The 17,825-nt window shown below is 55.3% G+C and overlaps 1 protein-coding gene across 3 annotated transcripts in view; it reads right to left on the reverse strand.

Annotated features, from left to right (window-relative positions):
• The window catches only part of CMIP (c-Maf inducing protein), a 205,276-nt gene that overhangs the window by 32,119 nt on the left and 155,332 nt on the right, over nucleotides 1-17,825 (reverse strand). For 2 of the 3 annotated variants that reach the window (XM_081514173.1, XM_081514175.1), the window contains 4 exons: nucleotides 11,326-11,487; nucleotides 7,815-7,856; nucleotides 3,281-3,343; nucleotides 1,767-1,847 (listed from right to left, as the gene is read on the reverse strand). In XM_081514173.1, coding sequence (XP_081370299.1) covers nucleotides 1,767-1,847; nucleotides 3,281-3,343; nucleotides 7,815-7,856; nucleotides 11,326-11,487 — 348 coding nt within the window. Of the gene's footprint in view, nucleotides 1-1,766; nucleotides 1,848-3,280; nucleotides 3,344-7,814; nucleotides 7,857-11,325; nucleotides 11,488-16,743; nucleotides 17,216-17,825 lie in introns of those variants that run through there. The other variant, XM_081514174.1, reaches the window with a different exon arrangement.

The following is a 17,825-nucleotide window of genomic DNA, read 5'->3' on the forward strand; positions in this document are numbered from 1 at the left end:
ATGATTAAAAGCCCAAATCAGGCAGAACACCTCTCACCCCCCACCCCCCAGCAGAGTTTCTTTCTTAGTCCTGGAGACAAAACTGGATGGAGGGTACCCACCCCCTGTGTTCAGAAAACAAGAAATACACGTTCATCTCAAACCACGGAGGCGAGCTCTGAAACAAGCGACAGTTCAATGGCGGTGTGCGATCGATCAGTCAGAGAGAATTAGCACTGCACCAGCGCAGCCCCATGCTCGTGGCTGCCTGGAGGAAGATTCTGAAGCTACTCTGGGCTCCGCGGGACGAGTGCTGCGATCGACTAAGGATGCCTGCCCTGGGTGTGGGACGCGGGGCCGTGGTGCACGTGTCCTGCGTTTCCACCCCTGACTGGGGAAGGGGAGGGCTGCATCCTCCTCTCTGGGGGCCCGGTGTCAAGGCAGGAAAGCTCCCTCACAGATCAAACTGTGAGCAGGTCATCCTTCTTCAGAGCTGTTTCCACGTGCCGCCTCTTGACATGGCAGGTGGGGCAGTGGTCAAGATCACCCCACAACCAACTCTGTGGCCCAGCCCGCGATGCAGTGACCACAGAAGCCTCCATGCCACCCAGGCAACTGCAGTCCAGGCTGGTGGCTGGCTCAGACTGCCGGCTCCCCAGCACCACTCACAGGACAATCACACCTGCCCAGAGGGTCCTGGAGTGACCCACGGGACTCTCTGGGTCTCCTCGTCTGCAGGAGGTCATAGGCCATCAGGAGAGCCACGTGAGACAATACAATGGAGCGTCACCCGGCTCCAAGGGCTGCTCCGTGGGTAGCTGAGAGCAGCTGTTACTTGTTCCACTTCCCAGCTGTGGTCCTGGGGCCAGTCGTCCAAGCCTGCGCAGCCCCAGTTTCCCCACGTGCAATGCGGAGAAAACAACCACATCCAGGGTTGTTCCCACTGGACCGAGGCGAGACTGCAGAAGGGCTGGCGGGTTACAGGAGCCTGGACCACAGAGTGTGCAATGAAATGCTGCCTCTGTGCTTTTAAAATTGACTACAGGACAGACTCGATGCAGACTTCCTGGCGTTTCACCCATGCCCTTTGCCTGTCCTGGGATCCCACCTGTGACACTGAGTCGTCAGGTCTCTTGGGGCCTCTAGGCTGTGACCGCTTCTCAGACTCTCCTTGTGTTTGAGGACCTGGCAGTTCTGAGGACCGTCGTGTAGAACGTGCCCCAGATGGGACTGGTCTGAGGCTTTTCTCATGATCAGGTGGAGACTGAGGCGGGGAGAGAGAAGACCCCCGAGGGCCAGGGTCCTCCTGCTCACATCACATCAAGGGTGCCTGCCACACTGTGACTTCTCACTGTTGACTTAGACCTCGCCCAGCTAGCTGAGGTCTCGACCGTCAGGTTCCTGCACCGCATAGCCCTCCCTGCTCCCCACTTCCATGGACATGCCGCTGGCAGCCCCCTCCTACGGAGTGAGGGGTTCACACCGCCTCCTCGAGGGCCAAGGTTCCACAAGTATTATCTGTGATGCTATACACACGAGACCTATCTCTTCTCCCCCAACCACGCTATCTTTGTCATTCTTACCGTGCAAAGATTCTTCCTGTTGCCTTACCAGCAAAGCACAGAGCCAAGCAGGACAGGCTGAACGAAGACCCCGACTTGCGATCCCAAGTCCAGTCCCCCGGCCCTTGGCCGCCAGCCCCATCCCCCGGTTTTTTTGGAAAAGTGACAGACTGGAAGCTCGTGCCCCTCAGCGGGCTCTGCGGTGGGGGGCCTGGGGGAACTCACCATGTTATGCTTCAGGATTCTCTGGACCACGGGAGTGAACACTTCAATGACCACCATGGACCGGGGCCGCTCTCTGCAGTGCTGGGGAGACAGCAGGACACGGTCAGGGCAGAGCCTGGCGGGGTCCAGCTGGGGCCCCCGGAAGCCCTGACCACGGTGCATGGGGGAGGCAGGGGGCCCAGCTCTGCTGCCTGGGACCCCCTGCTCCACATTGCTGTATGGCTTTCTATTCCCTTTGGGGAGAGTAAGAAAAGTGGGTGGGGATGGGACCTCCTGCCTGCTCTCTGTTTTGATCCGACAGTCTGCGGTTGTTTCCGGTGGTACAGACAATCCTATTTAACAGGACAGTCTTATCACACAGTACTGTTTAACAGGGTGAGATTCCCGCAGCACGAAGATCCAATGGAAGAGTCTCTTAAAAACTGGGGGCTAGTGTTTGGATGCCAGAATCTCAAAAATTCTGTGACTTTTCAGTCAAGGGTTTTGAGAGTAAGCTCGCTGCCGTGTGCAGGGCACACATGGCTCTTGGCGTATTTATCTCACTGGCACGGGGTTTTGTTTTCCAAAATGAAATTGAAGGCCCTCAGGTGGAGCAGATGGGATCCACTGCTCCAACACATTTAAACCTGCTGGGGCCTGAAGGTGCTGTTTCCAGAGGACCTGGACTTGGGATATGAGAAACCAGGGCTTTCCTGGACAATCCTCGATAAACAAACCCTCCCCAGATCTTGGGGTCCTGGCTTCCAAGAACTAGTGGGCCCCCCATGCCCGCCTCGCCACACCGCACCTGTCTACTGGTGCACACAGACCACACCCCCATGAGCTTGGGGAAGGGGGTCGGCAGGAGGAAGACCAGGGGAGCTGGACGAGCAGCAAACCCAGGCCCAGCAACTGTCCAAGGACATCAGATCAATGAGTTAAAAAAAATCACCCAGCAAGGGACCAGGCAGGACTGCCTGCTGTCCAGCCCCTAGGCCGCCGAGGTGCACTCTTGGGCGAAGGATGACTGGTCCCGACATGCTCTGGGCGTACTCCGTGTGAATCCCACCACGAGGCTGGCGCTGGGTCGCTGGGAGCAGAGAGCCTACGCCGAGGCTCCTCCAAGCTCACCTGCACCCCCACCACCCCATGCTTGTCCGGCTCAGGGAGCCCCATGGCCAGGCTCCCACTGTGGGCCGGCTGGTGCTTATGGGAGCCCTGGCTAATAAAAGCCCAGCTCTGACATCAGGAGCCAGAAAATGTGCTGCAAACTTCTCTCAAGGTGGCCAGGAAGATGGTCCCAGGAAAAGCTCAGTGTTCCCCCCAACCTGTTGGTCTGGCTCCCGGGCCTCACTTATTACCTGTGTGGTAGAGAGGGGGCCTGGCTTGTCTCTGACTCTATCTGGGGCCCTGATCTGTTCAGGGAGGAGTCTGAGTTTGGGTTTCCAGCAAATTTTGCAAAACCAACCCCTGCAACACACACATGGAGACAGGCTGCTTCCTGCAAACACAGCCCCGCTTCGGCGATGCCGTACCTTGCAGAAGAATTCACAGAGATCCGGTGGTGGATGGTTGTTTTCCAGCAAAGGAGCGATTGCCTGAAAGAAGAACACACGTCAGTCGGAATCTCTCAGAAGGAATCATAGGGGGGGTGTGTCAACGCACGAGGGCTGATTCATGGTGGAAAACACGACCTCCCGGTCGTTGTCTGGGCAGCCAAGGCCAGTTATGTGAGCACCTCAGTGGAAGACAAAGCCATAGAAACTGAGGCTCTGTTCACAGCAGCAACGGGCAGGCTGACCCATAGGTGGAGACGGAGCCCAGGGTTTTACTTGCCTGGGGCTGTGCTGTTCAATATAGTAGCCACTGGCCACGTGTGAATCTTACCATTTTAAGTGACATGGGAGAAAACTTTTTATTTTAGCCATGCCACGTGGCTTGCGGGATCTTGTTCCCTGACCAGGGATCGAACCTGCAGCAGAAGCACAGAGTTCTAACCACCACTGGACTGCCAGGGAAGCCCCAAGAAAATAATTTTTCAAGGTAATAAAAGTACAGTTCCTCAGTTGTGCTAACCACATTTCAAGCGCTCACCAGTGCCATGAAGCTAGTGGCCACCGCAGTGTACAGGGCAGACAGAGAGCATGCCCATCACCATGGGAAGCTCTCCCCCACGGTGTGGGAAGGGGATGGTGGGCTCCAAGCTGACCGCAAGGCTGAGCGCACCACCCTCATACCGTCCCCTAGCCACGTGGACCAGTCACTACACTGGTGATAATAACAGCACTCCACAAGCAACATCACAGTAGCAGCCGCTGTAACGGGTGCTTGTTTGTGCCGGGCTCTGGGCTGTGTCCTGTCATTTCCTCTTCACTACGTGCTGGGAGGCGAGTGTGCGTCCTGCCCTTTCCTTAGGTGAAGTCTGCGGCCCAGGGTCACATGGTTAGGAGGGGCTGGAGCCGGATTTGAACCCTCGTGTGTGACCCAACAGCCTGAGCTATTCACCAGCCGACTTTTCAGCCTGAGCTCTCCACAGGACCGGGATACAGGCAACCCGTCTGGTGACGACAGCTCCAGAGAAGGAGAAACAGGGCAATGAAAGACCCCAAGGAAGCCAGGCCCATGGTTCGGGCTCCGCACCTCGTTTTCAGAAGCTCAGTGCCCGACCCGCTGGACGGGGATACTCCGCTGCCCCATGTGGGTGACCACGGGAGAGGCTGGGTCATAGCAGGGGCGGGGGATGGGGCGAGGGGCTCCCCCAGCCCTCGAGTCACTGCCTGGCCCTCATCCCCGCTCCCCGCACCGGTCTCTGGGAGGGGGACCACGAGGCAGCGTGCAGCCCCTTGGCTGCAGCCCCTTCCATCAGGCTGGGCCCCCCCTTCACAGGAATGAGTCAAAGAATGAAGGAGTGGGAACAGATTAAGCGTCCAAAGTGTCAGGTGTGGGCTCCACGCTTCCATGGCTATTATCTCATTTGAGCTTCATGACAACTATGTGAGGTCAAACAGGAGTGATTTCCACTTGTACAGATGAAGAGACAGAAGGTCGGGGAGGCTATTACAAGCCCTGCCCCAGTCACAGAGTAGTGATCATTTTAGATCATATTAATAAAAAAAGAGGGTATGTTTTCATGGAATCTTTCCATGACCTTAGTCCTCTGCTATGCATGTTAGATGCCTTAGCCCAGTTAATTGTCCCAGCAGCCATGCAGGAAAGGCACTGTGGTCACACCCATTTCACAGATGAGAGGACTGAGGCTTAGAGTGTCAAGGTAGCTGAATGGAGTACAGGGTAGACCAGGGGTTCTCCACCAGGGTTGCTCTGCCCCCCTCCTAGGGGGCATTAGCATGTCTGGAGACAGTTTGATCGTCATGACAGGGGGATGCGGCTGGCATTCAGGGGGTTGCAGCCAGGGATGCTGTGATGTCCTACAATGGGTGGGACAGCCCCCACCACGAAGAACCATCCATGCACAAACGTCACTAGTGCCGAAAGCAAGAAACCCCAGCTTAGACATGCAAGAAAGGACTTAAGAGAATCTCTAAGACATGTTGTTAAGTAAACAAACCAAACACAGGACAACACATTCAGCTTCACATCATTAATGTTAAAAGCAAAATATAAATACACAACCATGTCTCTCTGTATGGGTTTATGACCCCCTGAAATGCCCCAGGGCTGGGATGATATGAAATCTTTTCTTTTTTTGTTTTTTAAAACAGTGAAAATATACTCATGAAATTCTTGTAAAAGTAAAGAATATCTTAAAGATATTTTAAGTAAAATTAAAAGCTCTTCATTATTTGCGCAAGGTCACAGCTGGTATGGGGTTGACCCAGGGTCTGCACCGTCTCTGAACTTGAACCATACTCGGCTTCAAGCCCACGCTCTTCACCAGCATGTGGGAACCCTGCCAGGGTCTGGACCCCAGGTCCACGCTTGTCCCGCGACAGGCCAGCTGTTACCAGCCAACAATTAACCTACAGCACTGATGCCTGACTGATGGGCTGAATAAAACCAACTCAGATTACTTGTGAAAGTATTTCTGAAAACTGAGTGCATAAAAAAAAATACCTAATACCAATCCCCGTTGGGAGAAGACTAATTGTCAACAGGTCAAATCAGATAATGTAATTGCTGGAACGAAAGGAGGCGACAGAAGGCTGTGTGGTCCTTTTAACAGCACTGGTCGCAGAGGACACTGAACGCGAACGAGGCTGTAAAACGGGGGGCTAAGGGTCAGACCTCAAGATCAAATTCCTTCTCGTTCTCAGGCTTCCCCGCTGAGCAGGCAAACTCAGCCCAGTGCAATTAAGGGGTCAGCCCGGCCAAATTAGCTGGATAAATGCAGCCCGGATTTCTCAGATCAAAATTCCTTTCCCAGGCTCCTCCCAAGTCCAAGGCCATGACCCCGCTTCAGGAGACAAGGTGCAGAGTGGGACCCGGGGTGCTGCCAGCCGGGAGGGGAAGACGCCAGCGTCTTGCTGGGTCGCCCCCTGCTTCTCCAACAGACAGAGCCTCTTTGCCTCTGCCCGTGCTGGGCTCCCCGCCTGGTCTGCCTTGCCTTGGAGCCTCCTATCCACTTACTAGGACTCCAGCTCCCTCACCTCCTCCTTGAAGTCCTCCGTCATCTTCCTCACAGTCCCTCTGTGCTCCCCTAACTCCCTGGATGCATCTCCAGCCCAGACCATGTGATTTTGGGATTATCTGCCAGGTTCCCCCAGGACACAGTAATCCCTCAATGGCAGCTCTGTCGGCGGAAAAGAGACCAGTGTCTAGCACATACTTGTACTCATGGGTCAACAGATGTCTGTTAAGTTAAATTATTAATTGATAGTACGCCAGAGAAACAAGGTGGGGGGAGGCCTGGGTCGATGCTGCCCCTGTTCTAGCAATAGAAGGCAAGGGGTGGTCAGGGCAGAGTGTGGGGGAAACCTCTACATTCTGAGCAGACACTCAGCGAGCAGCTGCGGTGAGTGACTCCGAGGTAGGGGCTCCACAGAAGCTGCGGCCTTTACACTCCGTGATTAAAATGCAATTCAAAGGGGCACGGTGTCTGGGATGTTGCCCTTGTGTCAAAGGCTGTACCCACAGGACCTCTTGTGCAGGTGAATGTTCCAGACCCTTTCCCGGGCACACAGAGCTCTGCCTCTTACTTCCATTTCAAGTTCTGCCTTCCTGCTTCCCACTGCCTTAATGTTTCATGCTCCAGCAAAGCTGAAGCATCCAGAATATCCCAAGTTGCTTAAAATCTCTGTTTACACTTTGTTTTCTCTCTCTGGAAAGACTTTCCCCTGTTTCTCCATCTGGCAAACTCCTATTGATTCTTCAAAACCCAGCTCAGAACCTCACTGCCTCTGGGAAGCTCTCTGGCTTCTTTCCCAGGTGAGTTCACCACTCCACTCACCAGATTACAAGCCTCTATCTTTGCCATGATCTCATTTAACAGATGAAAGACTCCTTGGGAGGAGGGGCTGTCTTCATTATCTATGAATTCAAACACACAGCACAGGGCCTGGCGCCCAGAAGGGGCAATTTCTTTTCTTTTTTCTCTCTGGTGAGAGTCACACTTCATAGCTTAGAATCACCCAGGAAGGATGTTTCACCTCAACACGCTTACAGTTATAGTCAAGTCCCAGAGACTATCCCTCAGTTTGCACATCAGAGGGAATTAAATCCAGGTTCTATGTATGGATTAATTAGGAGACAGGTCCTGGGGCAAGAAAGAACAAGTTTACCTTTCAGCTAATGGGGTTACGGCTGAGAATACATTATACAGTCTCTGCCATCTCCTGTCTCTGACTCTGCACAGCAGACTCAGGAAGGAGGAGGCGATTAAGACACATTTGCTACAAGCCTCAGAGACTGATAATTACCACCCCCTCCCATCAACCGGGGCTCTGACATGTGCAGAGACAGGAGGGAGGCATGTCTGGCCTGACAGAAGGGACAAAACTGAGCTAGGCAGCCATGCTGGTAGATGACGCTGGTGCTTGAGGGATTCATGCAAACCCGGGTAGGGCTGCAGGCACGGGAGAGGGGCGAGGGAGGGGGCCGCCCGGGACTTACCACGATGATGTTCTCGTGCTCCTGGGTGGTCAAGTTTGTGTTCTGAAGGGCGAGTGGGGAGAGCAGGAGGAAAACAGAACAAAACCCATGGTTAGTAAGATGGAACGTTGGTATCTCAGAGGTCCACATGGTTTCAAAACCGCTTTCAGCCTCGCGGACAGAGGACGGTTGTCACTTTTTCTTAATTAAACAGATCAGAAGAGTCTCACAGTCACAGTCAGGAAGTGGGGGGTGGGAGGAAGCACAGCCTTGGGGCAGGGAGAAGAGAGTTTCAAGTCCCTGTTTCACCAGTGGAGTGACATGCCCTTGACGAGTCACTTCTCAGTGAGACAGTCTCTTCGTCCACAGATGGGGTCCACTTTGGGCTTAAACCTGCGCTCAGCCCTTTTCACAGCGACACATGCCACTTGGAAGCCTGGAGGCAGGTGCATGATAAACATGTAAAATGACACTTTTGGGTCTTGACTCTGTGTCAACCAGTCTTTGAGAAGTATTTCAGGGGTTCCCAAACTAGGTTCCCAGGGAACACGAGTGTTCCATGATGTTGGCCCAAGATGGTTTAGCTATGTTAAAATTCTAGCGACTAACCTGCAAAAGTATTAAGTGGAATGGATTAAACTTGCTAGATTTTTAGGGTTTTTTTTCCTCCTCCCCATCTGGAATTTTCTTACACAACTGGTACCTGTAACCACTATCCTGTGTATAAGAATGAGGATGACTGAGGAAAGGGACAGATATGCAATAAACAAGAGATGGTGAGAAATCTCAAACAGAGCCTCGTCTGTTTCGCTAGCATCCTGGTGTGTTCTGCTCTGAGCATCTCCCTCCTCGGGATCCTGCCCGCCTTCAGGCTCATTTGGTGATGATGTCTGGAGCCTCTTAGGAGGAGAAGGCTTGGGCAGCAACTTGAGTAAAGAGAACAAAGAATCTAGTCCACATGCTCTAAACAAAAAAGGGCAAGGAGGGGGGAGCGCTTGCTTTTCCAGCCATCCCCTCTACTTATCTGGCTAATGGTGCTGAAGGTCAAGTTCACAGCCATCTCCGCACCATGACAGAAACGGGAGCGTTTATCAACTGGTCCCCGTATATCAAGCACAGAGCCAGGCTCTGTATACACATGAGGACACCCAACCCCTAATTCTAGGAAATGGGTGCCAATATTAGCCCAACCCACTGAGAGACCTAGCTCCTTGTGTAAGGCCAGTGAGCTCCTGAGGGTAGAAGCACGACTTGCCGACTCCACACACTGCTGCCCTAGGGGCTGGTCCCTCGCTCACCAAAAAGTCTCCACCAGTTCAGGTAACATCCCATCAGCCTTGCAGCGGGGCAGACCTGGGCCTGGGTCCTGCCCACCCCTCATCCAAGTGACCCTGGGCAGTAGACTTAACCCCTCAGAGCCTCCATTTGTGGTTCTGTGTGCTTCCCATGCAGGGTCGCTGGGAGAAATGTAAAGGGGCTGGTGTAAATGCCTGCCACCCTGATCATCACAGAGCACAGGCTCAGAGAACCTCTGTGTCACTGGGAGAGGTGTGAATCTCACTGGAGGGGATGCCGCCTGGGCTGCAGGCCCAGCTCTGTCCCTCGCCAACGGCCACTCTCATCAGTAAACTGGAGACAATATGGGCCCCCTGCCTGCCTGACACCCAGCAGATGCAGAGCAGATACAAGCTTCTTCCATTTTTGTTTCTTTAAATGCCTTCGTCTCTCTACCCTAGCGCTTGGGATCAGCTGACTCTGAGACCCTTGATCTAAAGCCTAAGAAGTGATGTGAAGCCCGTGAACCTGTGGCCACATGGAACCCATCTGAGATGGGCAGGAAGTTCCAGCAGAGGTCAGCCACGGGGTCACCTGTTGCTGTCCCCACTGCCCTGACCACGAGCCTGATTTAGTGATGGTGGCTGAATCAGTGGGGCCGACAAAGTGGTCAGTGCGACTGTGCAGTGAGGGCCATGCCGCCCTTCGGGGTGGAATTTCCAGCCCCACGGCCTACTCAGAAGGTCATGCGGTGTCTCTGGGCCTCGGTTTCCCCATCTGTGAAATGGAGGCAGCAAGGCCCATCTCTCGGGGGGAACGTGAGTGTTAGATGGAATGCTGTGTGCACGGCATGCGCCCAGCACATGAGAGGTGCGTCCTCAGGACAAGCTGCTCCCCTTCTCCCATGAGAAACTGGCCCCGCCCGCTCAGGCGGGTAGACTGGACTCAAGGATGGGCAGCCGGTGCCCGGCCTCACATCCCAGACCATGACCGTGATCCGCGGCTGGTCTCCCACCTAAGGACAGTCACACCCTCTGCCCGAAGCCATCTCTGCCACCCACCTTTCACCGCCTGCCCCCACACCCCCCCCCCCAGGGTGGGGGACTCTCTCTCTTCAGCAGATGTGGAAGGCCTGGGCCAGTTTCCTGAACCGATAGGCAGTGACCAGCCTGCGCCTGCGAGAGGGCAGAGGTTCTAGGTAGCAGGGACCTTGTGCGAGGTCTGGGGGGGGGTGGTGGAGGAGCCACCCAGGAAACCGGGGCGGCCACAAGAGCGGGGGCCACTCCCAGGGTACAGGGACAGAGACCACTCTGGTGGCCGTGCATAGCTGAGACTGGAAGTCATCAACTCCAGGGTCCCTCAGGGGCCAGGGAACAAATGAATGAGAGCAGTATTGACCTCTGTAAAGCGCTCAGAATAGCGCGGGGACAGGAAACGGTGCGATGCTCCCGAGCCCCGAGCCCTCCATCGGGCAGCCCAGCTGACTGAGATCAAGCCTCACGTCCCGCCGTCTTTCCTGCCCCAGGAGGGAGGAGATCATCTTTATCCAGGAGCCCGGGGCCACGCCTGGCACACAGCACATGCTCACAGCCTGGGGCTGCCTGGCGAAGCTGGAGGCTCAGGTGGGTGGCGCTGAGCAGCCAGCTGCCAACTGCTGCTGGGCGTTCTGATCGTTTCTAAAGAGAACCTGCGAAGTCCTACTTTGTGGTGAAGCCTCTTGACTTTTAAAACTTTGTGCAAGCTAAACAGAGTGTGGCTGTGGGCTATGGGTGCCGAGGAGAGCAGGAAGCCATGTCTGCCCGGAACCCCAGTGCTGGGGGTGGGGGAGACGGAGGCGGCCAGTGCCGGGGGTAGAGGAAAGGCGGTCTGGGGGCTTCACGGATGTGCTCCCACCCAGGGATGAACTAAAGGATTCTGACAGTGGCCGCCATCACCGCAGCCGCCATCACCATCCCCACCAGCCCAGCTCAGGTCCAAGGCCAGCACCTGCCAGGTCCTGTCCCTTATTAGGTCCTGGGGCACGGTGGGCTGACAACCCCTCTCCCTTCGACCTGACCTCCTTCTCAGCTCCCTCATTTCGCTGGGGGACGGCTCCCCTCCTCCTGCAACGGGGAGACAACACAAACTCCAATTCGATTAGCCACTTGGCACCAGGTGGTGCTCAGTGGGCCCCGTAAAGGAATAAAACTTCAAAGTGTTGGAGGGGGCTGGGGTGGCGGGTGGCATGGAGTGAGATCAGGCCAAGGGGCGGCCTTACCTCTGAGAGCAGTTTCGAGACAATTTCCAGTGGGGCCTGGTTGATGGAGTCATCCTGCAGAGGGGATGTCAGAGCCATGTCCACCAGCGTCCGGATCTCCTTCAGGACGACCTCCCAACGGCTCGGGTTACTCAGGACTTTCTTGTATTTGTAAATCTTTTTCTGGTTGGGAGAGAGAAAGAGACCCACGCATGTGATCGACAGGCCGGGGGTGGGTGAAATATACAAGACGATCGGTGACTCCGCTGCTTCAAGGTGGACGCCCCCCTCCCTCCCCATCAGAATCTCATCCCGGAAGAACAGAGTCTTGCCCCAAGTCAAAGGCTGAGGCTGCAGACAGCCAGGCCTCCTGATCACTAGGAGAGTCATTTCTACTCTGCTTCCAGTGACCTTTTAAAAAGGATGAAGATAGTTATCCTTCAGATTGCATCTTGTGCCAAACTCGTTCCCCAAGTATTCTAATGCAATCAGAGCAGGAAGGTACTTTCTTTGTGTTGGAGGCAATGTTTCTGCTCACCCTGGTCCTATGAGGCTGCCGTGGAGAGTGTGTGCTGCTGGGAAACCGGACAGACAGGCTTGGGGCCTGGCATTCAGCTCCAGCCAGGCAGGGATTGAGCCCAGAGTGGTCCTCAGACTGCACGTGGGGAGTAAGACAGGGCCTTCTCGCCTCTGCACTCAGAGCTGGGGAGTGGCTGGGGCAAGGGCCAGGCTGGTTACGCCCTCTGACATCATGGAAACAGAAGCCCTCTCCGAAGGCCAGGTCCCAGCAGCTGCCTGCCTCGCTGCCCGGCTGGCCTGGGAGCCTCTCTTTCTAACTGGATAAACTCCTTCATTAAGTGCTCCGCTCCCTGGGGAAAACCTAATTTTAAAGTCATGGAGCCAGCAGCCAGCTGGGTGATACGTCATAACCTCCAAGCCAAAGTCTGAACGAGGGCAGGAGGCGGCGGCGAGGGTCTCACGCTGGCCCCCGAGGCCCCCAGACCAGCTCTCAGGCCTCCAGCATCTCTCCGATCACTGGGTTTCTGAGTTAAGAAGGATGAAGGGTCTTGGACCCCAAGGCCTAGAACAGAACATCTGGGGGACAAAGTCCACATCGGACCGAGGAGCTCAAGGTGCTGAGGGAGGCGTCGTGGAAACACCCAGGCAGACTGCGGAACCAGACAGACCTTGTTCTTCCTACAAAGCATCCCACCTCCTGAGCCTCAGTTTCCACTTCTGTAAATTATGCGGGAGAACGGCCTGTGGCCTCGTCCATTATGTAAGCCTTATAAACCCTGGACCCACGTGGTCCCCTCTCTGGACGGAGTTGTACTCAGAAGCACAGTCCAAGGAGCACAACCACAGAACAAAGAGGGAAGTCAGACACTCAACTGGTCTCCTGAGAAACTTGAAAGCAATGAAACCTACAAGCCACTGGGATCCAGACACTACAGCATCCTAATTTTCTTTCTCCCATTTTTTTTTTTTTCCTCACACTCCATGGTGTTCTGGAGCCTCTTCTTGTCACCACGGCCATCCCACACTCGGTGAGCTCACACCTGAGAGTATTCCCCGTCTGCATCCCAGCCCTTTCCCATGCAAATCCAAGGTCTGTCTCCTTCCCTCCCTCTCTCTCCACACACCCTCCACCTCGCCCACCTCCCTCTACTCTACACCCCCAGCTGCTGACGTGAAGACAGCACAGTTTTCCTCAAGTGGGGTACTGAAGAGAGTGGAGACATTTACTTGTCAATCATGTTAGATCCTACAAGGGCCGGAAGAAACCATGGCAACTTCTGTTGTGGGTGGGGGGGATGTTTACTGAACAGTACATACGCTGTTGAAGGGGATGACAGTGACTGGCAGTATTTGCCAAACCCTGTTCTCTCATAAGGAGGTGCACCCAGCTTCCTGAGGCTTCCCTGGGATGGTAACCAGCCTCAGTCCCAGCAACTGTCAGCCAGGAGCATGGCCAGGTTCAAGCAGACACACAGCGCCCGAAATCTCAGGCAGTAGAGACACTTTCCAAGGCAAGAACCTGACCCAGCCCTGAAGATGAATGTTCCTTTGAGTCCTGGACATTGCGGGTCAGCTCTGTGGCCAGAGAATTGCTTAATTTTTTAAATGACCATGAAATGGTTGCAGAAACTTGCTGTATAGGCTGCAGAAACTTGCCATATATTAAGCCCCAAAGAAAACCACAAGGATGCACAGCCAGGTCTTCCATGGTATACTCTAGATGGGCCTACGGTCTGGGCTTTAAGCGCCCTCTCTTCTAATCAGCTGCAGGTTATTTATTTTTGAAAGAATAATGACTTCATTCTTTTTGTGAAAATGGGGCATGCTCACTGTGAGAAACGTAAACCGTGCTGAAAAACACAGAGGAAAGGATCAATGAAAAAAGGGCCTCAGAGATCCCACCACCTAGAAATAACCATCATTAATCTTTGGTGAACACTGTTTCAGCCAACTCTCGTTTAGACTTGGCCCGTGGGGTTGGTGGCCGTGAGCGTGGTGGTCCTCCATCCCCGGGTACCCACACTTGGATGTCGCCAAGACTCCGGGACACAAGGCCCAGGGAGAGGGCCCTCCGGGTGCCCCCAGCCCCTGCACAGCTTCCCACGAGTCCCTCCCAGGCACGCCCAGCCTCATGCTCACAGACACAGGCCCCCTCGATGGACCGGGGCGGCGGGGAACGACAGCTTTCCCACGGGTCCCTGCCCGAGAGGCGTCCCCGCCGAAGTTCCCAGGGGCTCACAAGGGCTCACGTTTAATGAGCACGTACTGTGACCCACCGGGCACCGTGCAGGGCACTTCTGGGTGTCTGCTCACACCACCCTCCCTGTCACCCCAGGAGCCAGGGACCGGCCAGGGGCCCTGGGAGCAGGACCTCAGACAAGGACCCGGAGGCAGATGGTTTATTTACTGGCAGGTGATGGAAGGCACAGGATAGCAGGTAGGGAGTGGCGCCGGGAGGAGCGGGCAGCAAGTCGCCAGGGCGTCGTGGAGCATTAGGACCGGGCAGCCGGCACCGCCACCCCCGCGGGGCCTCTGAGGGCCAGGGCAGATCACACCCTGGAGCCAACCCACCCAAGGGCCAAGGAGGCTGGGCTGCTACCCACCAGCTTACAGGGCTCCTGGCTGCCCTGTGCCCAGGCCAGGGTGCTCCTGTAGACACGTCCCCAGGCAGATTTACTGGGCTTATGGGGAGCAGCCTTAAAGGAGGGAGAGGCTGAGAAGCGGGGGGCCTGGCACTTTTGCCATGGGCTCTGGTAGCCTCTTCACACATGTGGCTACCTCAGCCAGGAGGTCACATGACTCACACCAGGCCACACGGCTAGAAAGGGGGCAGATTCACAAGTACGAACCGGCTCTGAGGGACCTGAGAGGTGTCTTATCACTCCAGTCAGGGCCAGCGCAGATGGTTCACCTAGAGACAAGGTCAGGAAGGCATCAGAAATGCTTCGGGGCCTGGACGAGGGCTGGGACACGTCTCCAGGGCTCTGGGGGCTGTGTGAGCAGCCGTGGGCAGGGCGGCTGTGACACCCGTGGTTACAGGGTGTGGACAGGCAGCCGGCTCCCAGAAGGGGCTCTGAGCCCTGGCAGGGCACAGCTGCAGCGCAGAGGCAGGATCAGGGGCCTGGTCAGTCCGCCTTGGGTGACAAAACAGCACGTTTCATCCCAGGAGCCAGTCTGATGAGCTCATGTGGCAATGAATCACGGCGGGGCTGGGCTGGGGCTGCCTCTGGAACCCGGACTCCAAGGCTCCCCACAGCCTGGCCCTCGGCTCTGCTGTGTGGGGACCCCTCCACCGAGCCCGCTTCACCAGAGGGGTGGGCGACCTCTTGCCGTGTTCTGAGTGGATAGGTCGATGGATTCCTTTGACAGGAGCCTTGGACCTGTCTCCCTGCTTGTTTTTGTGCAAGGAAGCCAAGAATGGTCTCATTTTTTTTTTTTTTTAAGGGTTGGGGAAAAAAAAGAAAAAACAGAAAAGAATATGCCACAGGCTCGTATGCAGCCCACAGAGCCCCAAACATTTGCCATCTGGCCCTTTAAAGAAAAAGTTTGCTAACTCAGTGGCTGGAAAGGGTCAAAAGCCCACCCAGCCGAGAAGTCAGAGCATATGCAGCTCAAGCTGAGAGGCCGTCGGGGAGACGCAGGTTCCAACCTTAGACAGATGCCACTCTGCACCCACCAGGCTGGACAGAACCAAGAGGTCCCACCACGTGTTGCGAGGGTGTGGATTCAACGGGACCCTTGTGCATTGCATCAATACAGCACCATTGGAAAACAGCTTGACAGTTTCTCAAGTCATTAAACATAAATTTATCACATGACCTAGCAATTCTGTTCCTAGAAATCTACTCAAGAGAAATAGAAACAGACTCTACATAAAGACACACACATGAATGTGCATAGCAGCATTGTTCATAATAGCTCCAAACTGGAAACAACCCAAATGTCCATTAGCTGATGAATGGAGATGCAAGAAGTGATCTCTCTGGACAATGGTACAGTATTTGGCAGTAAAAAGGATGTGCTACAACGGAGATGAACCTCACCAATATGCTAAGTGAAAGAAGACAGACACAACAGACATACTGGAGGACTCCTTTTACATGAAATGTCTAGAAAAAGGCAAATTTATAGAGACAGAAAGTGCCTGGGGTTGGGAGGTGGCAACAGGGATTAGAACTGCAAACAGATATGAGGACGTCTTGCAGATGATGGAAATATTCTAAACCTGCATTGTGACGGCCGCACAATTATAAATTCACTACTATTACTGAATCACTCACTCACAATAGGTGAATATTTGAATCTTATGCCATGTACTTTACACCTCAATTAAGGCATATAAGAAAAAAATCCCCACCCATGCAGGTGGAGGGTATCAAAGTCAGAGGCAGTATGGCTTTGCGATTAGGAGTGCAGGCTTTGCAATCAGACTTCAGATCTGAGCTCTGCTTCAACTATCTTTTCACCCATTCACTCCTCCATTCATCCACCCATCCATCCTCTCCAGCCAAGTGTTATCCCTCTTTCCAACCAGCCAGCATTATTGCTGGGCACCATCTAGTATGGTCTGCCAAGCACAGAGTAAAGTGCTAAGGTTACCCATGGGGAGCAAGGCAGACAGACCCCGGTGCTCACAGAGCTTACTGTCTGTTACTGACACCCTGCTGCCTTGTCTGCTGCATGAGATGACAGCGACCACTACCAGTGGCTTGCCATGCCCATCCCATGAGACGATAATATATACAAACACTCAGCCCTGTTCCTGGCTGAACAGCAGCTCTAATTCTTATCGCCAGAGTCCCGAGAGTGAGTGACCCAGAGCAGGCAGGACTGAGGAGGGCTCCCGGCAGCTCCCCAGACCACGGAGCCCGCAGCTCCACTGCAGTCCTCGCCCTCTGCTTATCAGGGAGGGGGCGTTACCTGGGCAACGTCCGCCATCTCTCCGGCAAACGCGACGCCTGGCTCCTCCGGCCTGGGAGAGCGGAGCCCGCTGGCGCCTCCGCGGGAGACGAGCTGTCACCGGGGAGGCGCCCCTCGGCGTGACTCAGAAGGGGCTGGGAGCACGCCTCCCAGTGACGGGGCAGCTGCTCCGGCGGCGCTTGCCGCAGCCTCCGAGGCTGGGCTCACGCGAGCACGCATGCTCCCCCGCCCGTCATTAAAGGGGAGGCAGCCCGGGGCGCCAGGGGGCTGGGGGGGTGGGGAGGAGCCAAGCTGGGGCTGGGCTGGCTTCTACAACTTCTTTTGTGCCAGAGGACGTCCCGAAGCTGTGCTGCCCAGCTCAAAAGCCACCAGCTTTCGAAAGCGTGTGGCCACTTAGGCTGAAACAAATTAAAAGGAAACAGCTGAGCATTCGGTGTCTCCACGGCCACACGGGGCTGGCGGCTGCCACACTGGACGCTGCGAACAGAGGATGCATTCGGCGCGGCAGAAAGTTCTACCGGGCAGGCTGTCCTGAAGTCTTAAGTGTCCCCTCGGTCACTCCTGCCCCGGAGTACCAGCCACGGGCTCGCTGCCCCTCCCATCCCTCAGGGCCGGTGTGTGAGCAGCACCTTGCCTGCCTGCCTGGGCTCCGCTGGCCTCCCCTCCAAAGCCTACAGGGGCCTCTCCCCCATGTCTTCTGTACTCGCAGGATAAAAACCACGTGGGTGACTTCTTTGGCTTCCCTGACTCCTAGACAGGCCTCTGACCTCCTCATTTCTCCCAAACTCGCAGTGAGTGTGCGTGTTGACTGTGCCAGGTGGCCCGCCATCCCTGCCGAGCCAGTGTGCTTCTGGGCTGGGGGTGGGGGTCCCTGACATCGGGGTGGGGGGCGTTTCTGACCCTCTCTTTCGCCCTCCAGAACAGCCTCTGTTAAATCCTTTCTGCATGAAGCACCATCCCTTTGCCTTCAGAATCAACCCAGGTCTGTGACTGGCCCACATGTCACCTCCCGACTGCCCATCTGGGCCCAAGTCTAGATCGTCACCCTGAGACCAGCATACCCTCTCAGCACCCCCCACGGA

This window comes from Giraffa tippelskirchi, chromosome 7 (assembly GCF_054371585.1).
Source record: "Giraffa tippelskirchi isolate mGirTip1 chromosome 7, T2T-mGirTip1v1.2.pri, whole genome shotgun sequence".
In the NCBI taxonomy this organism is placed as follows: domain Eukaryota; kingdom Metazoa; phylum Chordata; class Mammalia; order Artiodactyla; family Giraffidae; genus Giraffa; species Giraffa tippelskirchi.